This window comes from Poecilia latipinna, unplaced genomic scaffold, assembly GCF_001443285.1.
Source record: "Poecilia latipinna isolate Pla-1442-1.1 unplaced genomic scaffold, P_latipinna-1.0 Scaffold4113, whole genome shotgun sequence".
Lineage (NCBI taxonomy): Eukaryota > Metazoa > Chordata > Actinopteri > Cyprinodontiformes > Poeciliidae > Poecilia > Poecilia latipinna.
Window position 1 is genome coordinate 1 of NW_015116729.1, and position 15,231 is coordinate 15,231.

A 15,231-nucleotide genomic window follows, 5' to 3' on the forward strand; every position below is an offset into this window, starting at 1 on the left:
GGTCATTCTCCATTTATTTATTTATTTTATTATTATTATTTTCTCTGGTTTATTTTTTTTCTATATATAAATAGATAGACCATCACAAACCACACTCCATATACCAGTAAGTGGCGGTAATGCTACTAAAAGTTTGTTTGTAGCCAACCACCAGTAAAACCATGAAGAAGAAAAAGTTCCGGAAGGGATTCGCTCTCGACCAATCACAATCAAGCTTCAGAAATACCGGGCGGAAGTTGGATTCCAGTTTCTTCTGAAGGAAACTATTTTGTAACTGAGGATCTTCGGCTGCCGGTGAAGCCCGGAGGAGACCTTTGCTGCCTGAGCTCATCTCTCCAGGTAAAAAGCTGCTTCATCTTCAGCAGTGACCAGCAAAACAGTTAGCAAAACCGTTAGCCTGCTAGCTGACTGTTAGCATGCTAACACGGCTAGCTCTGAATGCTTCGAACACGTGATTATCTAATGAATAAAGTCAGCAAATAAAGTCTCAATTTTATATTTCTATGTTTTCTTTTGTCAATTTTGTTTCTAACTGACTTCTTCGTTTTTTAACGCCAACAGCTATCAGAACCATGTGCGCACAAGCAGATGCGCAGCTTTCATGTTTACATCTCAGAGTTCATTCATTTAACAATCTGCATAATAAATACTTAATGTTATTGAAAATATGGCAGAAAGATGAAATGAAGAAAGATTTTATACAAAAATTGGTATTAAGTCTGTTAGTGAGCGAAAGAGAAACAATAATGAGACTTCGTGTTGGTCAGACATGACAAATGTTTAGGAGGAAAAACATAATGTGAGACGTGGAAGAAAAAAAAACGTTTAACATAGATTGTTGACTTGTGAAGTATATAAATCTGAATAAAATTAAGAGAGACAGATTAAGAACAAAGCAGAAAAACAAAAATCCATTAATAATGTTTTGTTTTTTTCAGTTGGGAAGGCAGCATTTTTTCTATAAGATATTAAATGCTAAAGCTCCTTGATAAATGGTTAGAAGGACATTATATGTTTTATCAATAAAAACAGAAAATACACAGCTTATTTTATTTTTCTAAGCAAATATTATAGTGAAATTGATATATCCTAAATCCTTTATCTCTCTGTATATTATTTTGACATTTAGTAAAGAGAAATAATTTATTCTGAGCTGAAATGAAATAAAGCGGTGTGGTTTCATGCAGTAGATGCATATTTAGAGATGAAACGTTCATCGTGAGACATGTGGGCTGCCTAAGGAGAGAATCCAGAAATAAACATGATTTCTGCTTCCGTCAGGATGTTGGAAGCGTTTCCTGAACCACGTCAGCGTTTATCCTCCATAAATCCAACCTGTGTTTGTGGTTCTGAAGGTCTTCCTCCTCTGTGAAGCCATGGATGCAGAAGGCTTTGGTGAGCTGCTGCAGCAGGCCGAGCAGCTGGCTGCAGAAACCGAAGCTGTGTCTGAGCTGCCGCACGTTGAGAGGAACCTCCAGGAGATCCAGCAGGCTGGAGAGCGGCTCCGGACCAGAACCCTGACCCGGACCTCCCAGGATGCAGCTGACGTTAAAGCGTATGTAATTCATCGCTCCTGGTCAGACCTGGACAGACCCATTTGGCTGTTGGTGGTACTGCAATGCTGTGGTGGGCTGGTCTGCCCTCTAGTGGCCGTCAGCAGCCTCTGCGTCTCACGGTGTGTGTGTTCCTCTTCAGCTCCATCCTGCTTGGGTCCAGAGGCCTGGACATTTTCCACATCTCCCAGAGACTGGAGAGTCTGAGTGCTGCCACCACCTTTGAGCCGCTGGAGCCGGTCAAAGACACCGACATTCAGGTAGAGTCCCAGAGCACCAGACCGGGTCCAGATCGCCGGGTGGGTCCAACCTACTAATTTCAGAACCCCAGGCCTACTCTCGCTCTGTGTAGGGGGCGCAGTAACACCCCCTTTAAATGTCAACCGGACTGCCAGCATGAAACAGAGACATGTTTTCAAGCATTTTCCATTTTAATAATCAGATGGATGGTGGATTTGGCCAGTAAATGTTGACCTTTGACCCTTCCTCTCTACAGTCTGATGTCTCGGTCTTCCTCTGGTCAGCTGATTTCTGCTGGCCTGGAGGTTTCCACAGTTCTTAGGTTGTTGCTGAACTTTGGTAACTTTAGTTGGAGATCTCTGCTGCATCTGTCCCCCCTCCCTTCTCCCCCGTTACCCCCCCCACCACCTCAAACCCCCTCATTAAGTAAACATGACCCTTAAGAGCATGATTAGCCCCATTTCGAGACAGGACGTCGGAACAGCTGAGGGTGAAAACCCGTTACTGTAATTGCCTTGAGGTGTAATGGCAGGAAGGAGGCGGGCGAACGAAGTGAAGGAAGTGAGAGAGTAACAGCTGATGGAGGGTTAATATGTGACAGAGTGAATGGTTCCTCCTGACTGAAGCTGAACCCCCGTCTGAACTCTGACGTGGTTCAGTCTGTTCACCATAAAGTCTCCTGCTGCCGCCCCGCCGTCCTCCGTCTCTTCGGACCGCCTGGACGCCTCGGCATGCGTGAGTCTTCCTCACACTGATGAAGAGTTTCCTCTCTGCTGGGAGGAGGGGGCTGCAGTTCTGGTTCTGGTCGGGGGTGTTGGTCTGGATCAGATCGCTAGTTTTTCTGTAGTTTCTTTGTCTCTGATGATGACTTGCAGACTGAGCTCAGCTCCATGACTTCCTGTTAGAGTCCAGCCGGTTCTGGTTCTGAGGCCCGGCCCGATTTTGTAACTCTGGTTCAATGAAACATGATGTTTATTTCTTACTATTAATATTATTATTATTATTATTATCACAGGGCATAAATCAACCTCAGTCTTTGGGTTGGGTTGGAAAGTATCACTGGGTCTGTTGTGGGTACCGGTCGGGTTCTGACGGGTTTGGACTGTACTGATCTGGTCGGCTGCTACCTTCATCTAGAAAAGATGCCACTCTATTTGCTTTGCTTCTATTATTCATTCTATTTTATTGGCTTTAGATCTATAATCTGCGGTTCGTCCAGTCTATTTGATTTATCTCTGTTTTACTGTTCTAGCTCTATTCTAGAAGTTTTCTCCATTTCCTTCCGTTTCTGTTCTAGATTTATCCGTTCTGTTTCTCCTCAGGGCTTCCTGAAGAACGAGAGGGACAACGCTCTGCTGGCCGCCATCGAGGAGTCCCGCCGCAGGGTCAGTACACCGACAGAACCGGGCCAGAACTGGCCCAGAGGAGGCTCAAACAGAACCGGGCCAGAACTGGCCCAGAGGAGGCTCAAACAGAACCGGGCCAGAGGGGGGAGTAGAGGAGAAGTTGCTGGTTTCTCTTGTTGCTGATTTTGATGCTGACCTTTGAACTCGTTCTAGCTGCTTAATGAAGGTGAACTGAAGGTCAAAGGTTTCTAAAGTGCGGCCAATTGTGGAAACTTTTACTTTTAATGAGAACAGAATTATACTGGAAAATTAAAATCTACAGCACAAAATATTTAATATCCAGCTTATTTTTATTGCTTTTAATGAATTTAATAAACTTGGCTATATACTTTTCAGTAAAAGTCACTTAAATGTTGTTTTTATTGCTCAGAATTAACAAAAATAGTTCTATAGTCTGCAGTAGAGACTTTTCAAAATATGCAAAGTGGGTAATGAGGCAAAACCCTCTCTATGTTTTGGAGAGGCTTTGAGGGACGGAAAATAAATCGGAGCATTTAGTTTTTCCTTTTTCCACTTGTTATTGTGGCCTGAGAGTCCTGCTGATTCAGTGGCAGTTAGGACACGCTGCTGAAGGCGCTAACAGGAAGTAGCAGGTGATTAGTCTGTATTTGGGTTTAAACTGACTGCAGGTTAGAGGAGAGGTGGCGATGTGCTCCAGATTTCTGTCTCCCTCAGCAGGAGACTCGATTATCTCCTGTCCCCATGGTCTCTGCGTCTCGGTGTCTCTGTGGATGGTTAAAGTAGAGCAGCCGGTCCTGGTGGAGAAGCTGAAGCCTGAACGATGTGAAGCGTTTCCACATTCAGTAGTAGTGCTGCGGGCCTCCTGGTGAAACCTGTAGCTGTAGTGAAGGTTAACCTGTCCAGGTGTCCATAATAACGTGACGTCTGTCCCTCCGTCTGTCCCCAGACCTTCCTGCTGGCTGAGGAGTACCATCGGGAGTCCATGCTGGTCCAGTGGGAGCAGGTGAAGCAGAGGGTGCTGCACACGCTGCTGGGGGCCGGAGAAGACGCGCTGGACTTCAGCCAGGATGTGGAGGTACGGCATGCAGACGCTGCAGTTTACTGAGCGCCGCATGTTCATCATCATCATCGGAGTCCATCAGTATCTGGATGGACGACTGTTCACCTGAACTCTGTGGTACCGATCAGAAATCACATTGTCATCATAACTTCCCCCAAATTATCGCATGTTTCCTACGACGCCCTCCAGAAATCGATGGTTACTTCTAGAATTGATCATCACTGTTTGATTGACGATGTTATCTTTCCTCCACACTGTTAGCCGGCGCTCTTCCTCCTTGCAGCTCGTCCTCCAGGCTGGTTCCATCCTCCCACCACGAAGCAAAACATTCAGAGTTAATAGATGGAGCATTTCTGTAATAATCTGATGGATGCTGCAGCTGCTGGTCAGGAAATGGCAGGAAGTCAGACAATCTGATCAGAAATGACATGCAGGCAGTTCAGTGGAGCGAACCGGAGCTCCAGAGGGCTGGATAGGGTTAGACCTCCGGGTCGGTTCTCCGGGTCGGTTCTCCAGGATGTTGCGTGTGACTCCTGCTCGTCTGTTGCAGCCCAGCTTTGTGAGCGAGGCGGCGGCTCCGGGCCGCAGCGCCCTGAACAGCGTGGAGGTCGCCTACGGACGCCAGGTGAGTCCATCAGAACCAAACGGAACCGTTGGGTTCTGCTCCAGAACTTTCTGCTCAGTGTTGATACACGTTCTGTAGAAGTTTTGTTGTAGTTTAGATCCACACACCTCAGTGCCAGCAGATGTTCATCATCATCATCCTCAGAGATGGTGGAGGCTTTTATTTTGAAGGTGGCTCTGGCTGGAGTCCTGAGAAACACATGGCTCCAAACATGGCATAAAAAAATAAAATGCACTGTTCATTTATTAATCATAATGGCCTGTGTTTGTTTTGGACAAAGCTTTAAAATTTAGGTTTTTAAAGTTTTAGCTTTTGGAAAGTCTAGATTTATTTTCCGGTAGTTTTCCGTGGGTTGGTCAGCCCCCAGCGCTCTGCGGACCTGGGCCAGGCCAGAATGTTCTCCTCTGGTTCCTGCTGAGCAGGAATGGAATCAGCTTCTGGCCTCTGGAGGAAACGGCCCAAACTAACCAGCTAATAGTTGGCGGCGTTGCCATGGCAGCCGTGTTAAAGCAGCTGGCCCGCCTTTTGGCTGAAACCGGGTCGCACGAAGCCGGGAGCAGGCCGATCGATCGGACCTATTGATCGATCGGGCAGCGGGCGCTTCCTGTCCCGATCCGCTGCGTGACGCAGGACTTCATCAGAAGATGTGTCGCCACATCGCATGTGGCGTCATCTGCCTCATCTTCATCATCCTGTTTGAAGACCTCTTCAACATTTTGATTCTCCTGCTTCTGTTTCTCACCGTCAATCATTTCAGCCGTCCGTAACGTTTCGCTTTCAGATCTACGTTTTCAACGAGAAAATCGTCAGCGGACACATCCAACCCAGCCTGGGGGATCTGTGCGCCGCCGCCGCCGCTGCCATGGACGACAAGGTAGGGTCACCACCCCCACTCCCTAACCTTTGACCTTTAGTTCATGCAGGTTTTCTATATTTAAACCATAAATGTTTCAGTTGGATTATTATTGAGCCAAAACAATGAGGACAGCAGTTAATGATATAAAATGTTTTCTGACTACGTGATAAATCTGGAGTTCAGACTGAAACTGAAGCGCCGATAACCCAGCGGGCCGTCCGCCATGTTTCTGTATTAAAAGATGTTAAGTTGACAGGAAATGTAAAAATATTACTGGGTAATTACATGTTGGAGGAAAACATGGCCAGAGAAATATTTAAACCCAGAACTAGTCTTAAAAACAGTTTAAAAAATACAATTAAAATGAATATCAATTATTTGCACTTCTGTTTAATCCAAACTAACTCAGCGGCTCCATCGGGCCCCCAGGGCTTCAGGGGCCATAAATGCTGATATTTTAACACAGATTCATAAATGTAACATTTGTTTATTGAGATGATCAATGCTGCTGAATTTGATTTAATGGTTTCAGCATAAATTAAGACTTTTAATTAACACTTAAATGTAAGATTTAAAGGAGCTGGCAAATTTACTTTGTAAAAGTTCAAACAACAATATTCATAGTTAGATTGTTTTTTGTTACCATAGCAACAATCTGATGCTGAGTTTAATCTTTGAGTTTGAGCTGTTTGCCCACAAACACAAAAGTAAACTGGATGATAACTGATTGTTTTTATGTTGGCCAGTTAAACTCCTCCTCCTCTCCCAGATTAAATCCAACACAGTTAGAGCTGCTGATGGGGCCCCTCAGTCAGATTCTGCTCCAGGCCTCATCAGCCTTGGACCGGCCCTGCAGGACGAGTTAATCTGGGTTGGTACATCGTGTAACCGGAAAAATGCTAAAAATAAAACTGAAATAATCTAAAACCAGCGTAAAGTGTGACATCGAGGCGAGGCTAAAGCTCCTCACCGGGCTGGACCTGCATGATGAGGTTAGCGCTGGTTCGTTAGCCGCTAACGCTCCGACCAACCGGGACACAGACATGAACTTTACAGGGCAGACAGCGCCACACGCTGGGCAGCGAGTTGAGATGGAAACGCTGCATAATCACAGATATAAATCATTCTCACCGCTCCCTCAACCCGCTGAAAGAAAGACGACAAGTTATTCCTGCGGTTCACGTAGAGCTGCTCAACCAGAGCCAACGCGGCGGGTTTTAGACTCCTACCTTGATGTGGAGTTCTCTAAAGAAACATGAACATGTAAATATCCACACAGGTCAGCCTGAGTCCAGTTTGAGTGAAAGCAGGCGCGTGGTCCATGCTGAGGTAAACTTTAGAGATGAAGCAGCAGCAGCGAGGCGCCAGCGCTGTGATTGGTCCGCTGCCCGGCTTTAAATACATCAACTATAAACTTATCTTCTAGGAATAAATCTGCTCCGCCAGTGAAACGCTCAGAGCAACAGAGACGTTTGGAATCTGGATTAGTTTGAAAATAAAATGTTCCTAATAAAAACAAGCAACGGTTGGCCTGGCGGGGGGCAAGTAAAGCATGGCGGGCCGCCAGGCTTATAATACTGGGGAAACCTGCTAGAACAGCAGGAGGTGTCTGTCTCTGAGCAGTATTGTGGCTGGTTCCTGCAGAACGTGTCGGACCTCTGGCTGATGGTCAAGCAGATGACCGACGTGCTGCTGGTTCCGGCCAGAGATGCACTGAAAAGTCGCACCGCCGTGGAGATGCAGATGGCCTTCGTACGGCAGGCGCTCGGCTTCCTGGAGAACCGGTACCGACCCGGAAACGCTTGCGCCTCCGGTTCTGATCTTTGGTCTCAGCTGAGCGCTTCTCCTGGTCTGCAGGTACAAGAGCTTCACCATGGGAACCGTGTTCGGCAACCTGCATCAGGCACAGCTGGGCGGCGTGCCGGGCACCTACCAGCTGGTCCGAAGCTTCCTCAACATCAAGCTGCCAGGGCCGCTGCCGGGCATGCAGGTACACACACACACAGGTACACACACACACACAGGTACACACACACACACAGGTACACACACACAGGTACACACACACACAGGTACACACACATAGGTACACACACACAGGTACACACACACAGGTACACACACACACACACACAGGTACACACACACACACAGAAACTTCATCACATTTCATAATTATGAAGAAAAATCAGATTTCATCAGAAATGAGGTTTGACCTTCAGGGTGGAGCGACGCCTCGGCGCCCAGAAAACGTTCTGCCAGCAGGAAGTGGTAAAGAACCCAGTGACGGTGCGTGCAGCTGATGGCTCCGTGTCACTTCCTGCAGGACGGCGAGGTGGAGGGCCAGCCGGTCTGGGCCGTCATCTACTACTGCCTGCGCTGCGGCGACCTGAACGCCGCCATGACGGTGGTTAGCCGGGCGCAGCATCAGCTGGGAGACTTCAAGTCCTGGTTCCAGGAGTACATGAGCAGCCCAGACAAACGGTAGGACCCGGTCCAGGAGGTCGGTTTGGACCCGGACATGAAGCTGACCTTTCACCTCTCTTACTCTCAGCCTCTCTCCAGCGTCGGAGAACAAGCTCCGCCTCCACTACCGCAGAGCTCTGAGGAACAGCGCCGACCCTTACAAGCGGGCCGTCTACTGCCTGATTGGGAAGTGCGACGTCAACGACAGCCACGGGGAGGTGGCTGACAAGACGGACGACTACCTGTGGCTGAAGGTGGCGCTGTGGTCCCAGTGGGGAGGAGGGTGGAGTCGGTCCTCTTCTCTAACGCCGCTGTGCTTCTCCTGCAGCTGAACCAGGTCTGCTTCGACGATGACGGCAGCAGCTCTCCTCAGGACAGACTGACGCTGCCGCAGCTGCAGAAGCAGCTGCTGGAAGACTACGGTACACACCTTCATCCCTCGCTAACGCTAACTCTGCTCTGTTCTCTGTGGTGAATCAGTATGAAAAGATCAGAGGAGCTGCTCAGCTGGAGGAAGACTGTACTGGTCTCTTCATCATCTTCCTGACTCTAATCTCCATCATCATTGAAAGATGGCCGCTATAACAGTTCAGCCGTTTGTCTGCTGCTAAAACCTTTTCCATAAACTCCCACTAGAAGCCCAGGAACTCCTTCACTCCTGTCCCATCCTGTCGGCTCTCTGCTGCTTCATCACTTCTGATTGGCTGGCAAAGATGTTCAGTTCAGCTCTTCTCTCTTTGCAGTGGGACGGCTGTTTATGCGTTAGCTTAGTAATGTAGCTTTGTGTTAGCTTCATAGCGTAGCTTCCTTCACGGTGGAGCTGTAGCATTACCTCTGTCACAACTAACAGAGGTAGCGCCCAGTTAGCGGTTTACCCTAACCCAGCAGAGGAGGAGCCTCCATGAGGCTTTACCAGCGATCTGGTAAAATCAGATCAAATCGTAGTAAAGTTCCTCAGCAGCCGAGGGTCTAGACTGTTTGGACGAAGAGTTTTTACCTCAGACCTTCTGATTTTAGTGCCCAGGAGTTTTCTGTGCTTCAGGTTCATGGCTGTTGGACGGCTTCTTTGGTTTCTGGTCACAAACTTTTCCATTTCCTGTTTGCAACTGAAGGAGCAGCTTGATGAATTTGAGAATATGGCAAACATCATTTCTTAACTTATTTTATAATAATGATTGAAAAACAGATTTTCTGATGAGACAAAGTTTTAATCCCATCCATCCGTTGTTGGGATGTTGTAGCTCTGACCTCAGGAGGAAACGGTTTCCTCTGAGCAGCTCCTGGGCAGAGAGGTTGTCGGTTCAGCTCTCTGATTCCAGATGAAGTTTATTTTTATCTTGGATGATCTTATCCCTCCATCTTGGAGCCGTTGACCCTCCAGCCCCGCTGCTGACGTTTCCGTCTTCTCGTCCAATAGGAGAGTCCCATTTCTCGGCCAGCCAGCACCCCTTCCTGTACTTCCAGGTGTTGTTCCTGACGGCTCAGTTCGAGGCGGCCGTGGCCTTCCTGTTCCGGGTGGAGCGGCTGCGCAGCCACGCCGTGCACGTGGCCCTGGTGCTGTACGAGCTGCGGCTGCTGCTGAAGTCGTCGGGTCAGAGCGCCCAGCTGCGTGAGTCGTTTTCCTGCTACCGTAGCGATCCGCGCTGCGGGGAACGTGGTCACAGCGTCTCCGTGTCCCTGCAGTGAGCCAGGAGCCCGGAGACCCGCCCATGGTCCGCCGCCTCAACTTCATCCGCCTGCTGATGCTCTACACGCGCAAGTTTGAGTCCACCGACCCGCGGGAGGCCCTGCAGTACTTCTACTTCCTGCGGTACGTCCTCCATGTCGCCTCTGCTGCTGGGAGAGTCTCCGTCTCTAACCGCCGCTGTCTGTCTGTCCTGCAGCAACGAGAAGGACAGCCAGGGAGAAAACATGTTCATGCGCTGCGTCAGTGAGCTGGTCATCGAGAGTCGAGAGGTGAGCGACTCGGATCAGGAAGCTCCGGGTGTTTTCCCGTCCTGAGCTCCGTGAAGCTTCCACATGTTCTAATTATGTGGAAATGATTTGAGGTTTGCTTCAGGATCTGCTACAGACGACACGGAACCGAAGCATTTTTTATTTGACAAAATCACTCAAACTCATCTGCACAGCTGAAGAAAGAATCACAATATCATCGTTTGATATCAGTTGATATTGATAGTTTTGTTTTGAGTATCTGAATTTCTGCCAAACTGCTGGGTTTTATTTCTAAGCAGTTTTGAAACATGATGGTGAAACCTGAATCTGTTGCTGTGCAGGTTGTTTAACAGGTTGTTGCTAGGCAACCACAGGGCGACTGAGTTAGTTGATGCTACCAGCTAGCTTAGCTCGCTGTGCGGTTGAGCAGCTAAAGCCTTTCCTCTGCCTACATCTCCCAGAATGCTGTGTGGTTCTGGATCAGAGTTCAGTTCATATGGGTGATGTTGCTAACCTGACCCCTAGAGGAGGATGGAGGCATTACCAATCGATCCCAGAACAGGCTGATCGCTGACCGACACAAAAAATCTCTAACAGCTGCATAAAGTCTTTCAGTTCTGTGGGATGATAATAATAATAATAATAATATCAGTATCTGCAGAAACAGCAACTTTTAGATGCTGCTGCTGTTTTTATGCTGAGGCAGCAGCTGCTGAATGGAAGTCATGGAGTAACTTGCAATCTAACATTGTTACTTTACTGATTATTACAAGTAACTTCTTTAAGGAGTAATCATAAGTCAGAGCAACGATCACTGCTCCTTATATATGTTTAAATGTTTCCGTGACATGTGAGGTTCTGGTCTTTGTGTTTCTTCCTGCAGTTTGACATGCTGCTAGGAAAGCTGGAGAAAGATGGCAGCAGGAAGGTAAGATGTCCTCCTCTTCCTCACCTCCAGGCTGCTGAAGCTCTGCTGCTTCCTGATGATGTTGAGACGGTTCCGACCCATTTGGCCTGAGCTGCAGGTCCTGACTGTGTGCTCTCCTCTGCAGCCCGGCATCATCGATAAGTTTGCAGGCGACACCAGAACCATCATCAGCAAAGTGGCTCTGGAGGCCGAGAACAAGGGTCTGTTTGAGGAGGCGGTGAGGCTGTACGAGCTGGCCAAGGTGAGCAGAACCTCAGAACAGCAGAACCTGTTTGTATCGGGCCCATCTGGGCCTGCTGACATGGTTCTGCTGACTATATGCCTTGCAGAACCCAGATAAGGTTCTGGAGCTGATGAACAGGTTGCTGAGTCCAGTCATCGCTCAGGTCAGCGCTCCGCAGTCCAACAAGGAGAGGCTGAAGAACACGGCCGTGGTGATCGCCGAGAGGTAACCATGGCAACACTCGCATCATGGTGCTGACACCTGGTCCGAAGCTGACGCTAACGTCCAAGGCGTTGGTTCCGCATCCTGCTCCCTGTGCAGGTATCGCTCTCAGGGCACAGCTGCTGAGAAGTCCATCAGCAGCACCTTCTACCTGCTGCTGGACCTCATGACCTTCTTCGACGAGTACCACGCGGGACACGTGGACCGAGCCTACGACGTGAGTGAAATGACCTCTGACCCCAGAGGCTGCTGCCAGTGTTGACGGCCCATCTGTCTGCCTGCAGGTGATGGAGCGCCTGAAGCTGCTTCCTCTTAGCCAGGACAGCGTGGAAGAACGAGTGGCGGCCTTCAGGAACTTCAGCGATGAGGTGGGAGGGGCTTATCCATGGAGGTGGGAGGGGCTTATTTCTGGCTCCGCCCACTGATTAGTCCTGGGTGGAGGTTGATTTCCTGCACAGCAGAGGCAGGCCAACAGGGGGCGACAGACAATCTGCCTCAGAATCAAGGTGGATGACTTCAATGTTCTGATCCGGTTGTTTAATAGTTCAATCCCCCAGCTGGCGGGTTGACTTCAGCCCCCTCTAACAGAACCCTTCATGTTTCTGAAGTTAAAACACCAAATCTGCCGACTCGGTTCCATCTTGGCTGAACAGATTTTATTCTTCCAGTCGGTCAGTAAACAGTTTGACCTTTGAACTGTCCCAGGTCAGTAAACAGTTTGACCTTTCTGACCTCAGGTGCGTCACAACCTGTCTGAAGTTCTGCTGGCCACCATGAACATCCTGTTCACCCAGTACAAACGCCTGAAGGGGGCGCCAGCGGGCACACCGGGCCGCTCACCCAGAACCGTGGAGGACCGAGGCACGGTGAGAGGAAATGCCGCCGACGCTTTCAAATTAAAAGCTTATTTGGTGCCAGCAAACTTTAACAGCTGAAATTGATCCGATTGGTTCGTTGATCAAACAGCAGCTGCGCCTTCAGGCCCGAGCGCTCATCACCTTCGCCGGGACGATTCCCTACAACATGGCCGGAGACACCAACGCCAGGCTGGTCCAGATGGAGCTGCTGATGAACTGACCCGACAGGACCAGAACCAGGACCAGAACCAGGACCTGACAGAACCAGGACCAAGACCCGACAGGACCAGGACCAGAACCAGAACCTGACAGAACCAGGACCAAGACCCGACAGGACCAGGACCAGAACCAGGACCTGACAGAACCAGGACCAAGACCTGACAGGACCAGGACCAAGACCTGACAGGACCAGGACCAAGACCCGACAGGACCAGGACCAGAACCAGAACCTGACAGAACCAGGACCCGACAGAACCAGATACAGAACCAGAACCCCACACCTTCTGTTTTCTGATGCCCCATTTTTTCCACTTCCTGTCAGTTTTTTTTTTTTTTGTCTTTTTGTTTGTACCTTCAAAATAAAAGCTTTTCAGTTGTGCGTGTTTTGTTGGACGTTTGGTCACTTTCCTCATGTTTGCTGTTTGTCCTCCATAACTAAAACATCTTACTGCCTCACTGATGTAGAAAATTCATCTATTTCAGCTTTTCAATAGAAAATGTTGAAGTCCAGATGGAGCAAAATATTTCAGAAGTTTATTTTCCGGCTTCCAGCAATTAAAACCCCAAATCAGGTTTATAGTTATAATAATCATAAATAAGGATAAAGCAGGCCTGTTCAGTTATCTCCATATTCATTTTTGCATCCAAGTGTATTAATGGAAAGTTGAGTGGAAGAAAAAAGTGGCAGTTGTGCAACCAGCAGGATGTGTTCAGGGGTCTGGGTCAGAAATCATTTACTGAACGCATTGTGTTCTAGATGTTGATCTTTATTTCCTTTGTCTAAACAGTTTTTTTTGTTTTGTTTTTGTTTTGTTTTATTTGACTCAAAAAATAATGAAAAACTGAAATCTGTTCTAAATGTGCAGAAGGGGACGCTGGTTCTGTTGGACACGTCCACTTTGGACATGGATACGAAATATCCTAACCCCTAATCATCCTCTGACCCAATCCACTTCCTGTTTCCGACAGGAAGTCTCTGATCATAGAGGTAACAACAACATGGCTTGAGCTTCAGGACCATCTCATCAACTGGTTGCTAATTAAATCATATTTTAGTCATTTTTTCTGGATCCAAGCAGCAGATTTAGATCTGGTCGCTGATTGGCTGATAATTTGTCAACATTTCCCTGAAAAGGAAGAAAAACCTTCAGATCATAATTTCAGACTTGATGGTTTTGTTTTTGACAGTAAATCATCCAGAATGTCTGAGGACAAGTTGCTGCAGGCGCGGTGACCTGCGGCATGTTGCCGGTTCCGGTTCGGGGCCTGAGGGAAGCAAAGACAGAAATATTTCATGAACAATCAGATCAGAAATCATTTCAACAGGAAGCAGAACCGGCAGCCGGAAACGTTGGATCCATCAGAACCCGTCCAGATCTTCGTCCTCATCATCCTCCCTTCAGTTCTGTCTGCTGCAGGCGCGTCGGAACCGGACCGACAGCCGAACCTCCTCTCAGACGTGCTGCTGCAGCTGGTGTTGTGAATCAGGCCGATGGCAGCGCTGCCAGAAACCGGCCATTTCTCAACACCAGGGCGGCCGCGCATCACTCATCACGTCACCGAGGGGCTCAACACGGGGCTCGGGGGCCACCTGCGGCCGCCGTCCGGTCAGCTGGTGAAGCCTGAAAGTTTTACACTTTCTCCACTTTTTGTTTGTGTGTGTTTTGTTTTAAGTTCCTCGTGAACATCCAAACCCATGAAGTCCCAACGTGTTGTAGTAACAGGGCCTGGCCAGCATGAGGCGCTCTCACACTGAAACTCTCCAGGAACAGAGAAGGCGACTGGGTTCGTGATTCGGTTCTGGTCTGAGGGGGAAATGACGTCATAATATTTAGCTTTCAAATGAAATATTTAAATTCCTAGCTGAATACTTAATTTGAAAGTTCAATATTTAGTTTGCACACTAAAACTAGCGAATGTTGGAAGGCTGATATTTATTAATGTATGAACAATATGGTGAAAATATGACTGAAAATTAACAGCCTCTTTGCTTTATGAAAGGTTAAATAAAGAAAATTATTGCTGTTCATTTTTTACTGTTAGAAATGGCGCCCAGAAATCCACTAAGTTACAACCGAACCTCAGGTTCTGGTTCAGACTGCATCTCCGCCCAGTACCAGCAGATGGTTCTGGTTCTGACCCAGATAGCAGATGGCTCCGGTTCTGTCCTGCGGCTTTTGGCTGGTTTTAAAATGTTCTGACCCACTTTAGTCTCTTCCCTGCAGATTTCTGACCTGAAAACGATGTTATGTGTGACAGTCGTATGTAAATAGCTGAACCTGATTGGAGGGAACAGACCGGAAGCTGAACTTGGTTCCAATTCCAGCTTCCGATTCGGGAAATGGCTAAAGGGCCATTCCACCTAATTTTTCACTGCCTTCCGCATCTTTAATCGACTCTAACTTAAAGATTACAACTCATAGACTTTTCAAACTTGGACTACATTATTTTCAACTAGTAGCAGAATATTTAGAACCATGTTTGTGATTTATGAAACCTTTTTCTGATTTGTGAAACTTCACTTAACAGACCCCTGCAAAAGATCTGTCCTTCCAACAGCCATCACCATCTACAATAACTCTTTGAAGAATTAATGAGTTACACCAACATTTTATTTCCCATTGGGATTAATAAAGTAGTTTTGAATTAGAATTGAATTTGAAAAAAACTGCATGGAACA

General features: G+C 47.9%; 1 protein-coding gene across 3 annotated transcripts; it reads left to right on the forward strand.

Annotated features, from left to right (window-relative positions):
• Positions 1-192: 192 nt before the first annotated feature.
• On the forward strand, positions 193-12,690 carry nup93 (nucleoporin 93). 3 transcript variants are annotated; one of them, XM_015025430.1, is made up of 23 exons: positions 194-339; positions 1,356-1,555; positions 1,696-1,813; positions 3,116-3,178; positions 4,107-4,235; positions 4,771-4,845; positions 5,627-5,719; positions 7,346-7,485; positions 7,559-7,691; positions 8,028-8,185; positions 8,256-8,421; positions 8,496-8,589; positions 9,585-9,776; positions 9,851-9,977; positions 10,051-10,123; positions 10,986-11,030; positions 11,155-11,271; positions 11,360-11,478; positions 11,575-11,692; positions 11,760-11,843; positions 12,213-12,341; positions 12,442-12,550; positions 12,585-12,690. In XM_015025430.1, coding segments are annotated over exons 2-23 (2,463 nt in total). In that variant the 5' UTR covers positions 194-339; positions 1,356-1,376; the 3' UTR covers positions 12,587-12,690. The 3 variants fall into 3 exon arrangements, with proteins under 3 accessions (XP_014880917.1, XP_014880916.1, XP_014880915.1); XM_015025431.1 differs by lacking the exon at positions 12,585-12,690 and having other exon boundaries at positions 193-339; positions 12,445-12,575; XM_015025429.1 differs by having other exon boundaries at positions 12,442-12,608.
• The last annotated feature ends 2,541 nt before the right edge of the window (positions 12,691-15,231 follow it).

Excerpts from the sequence above, each read along its gene's own strand:
- nup93 (XM_015025430.1), top strand. The coding sequence starts at position 1,377 with ATGGATGCAGAAGGCTTTGGTGAGCTGCTGCAGCAGGCCGAGCAGCTG. Across the intron at positions 5,720-7,345 it reads CCGCTGCCATGGACGACAAG|AACGTGTCGGACCTCTGGCT; the intron begins GTAGGGTCACCA and ends TGGTTCCTGCAG. Across the intron at positions 7,486-7,558 it reads CTCGGCTTCCTGGAGAACCG|GTACAAGAGCTTCACCATGG; the intron begins GTACCGACCCGG and ends CCTGGTCTGCAG.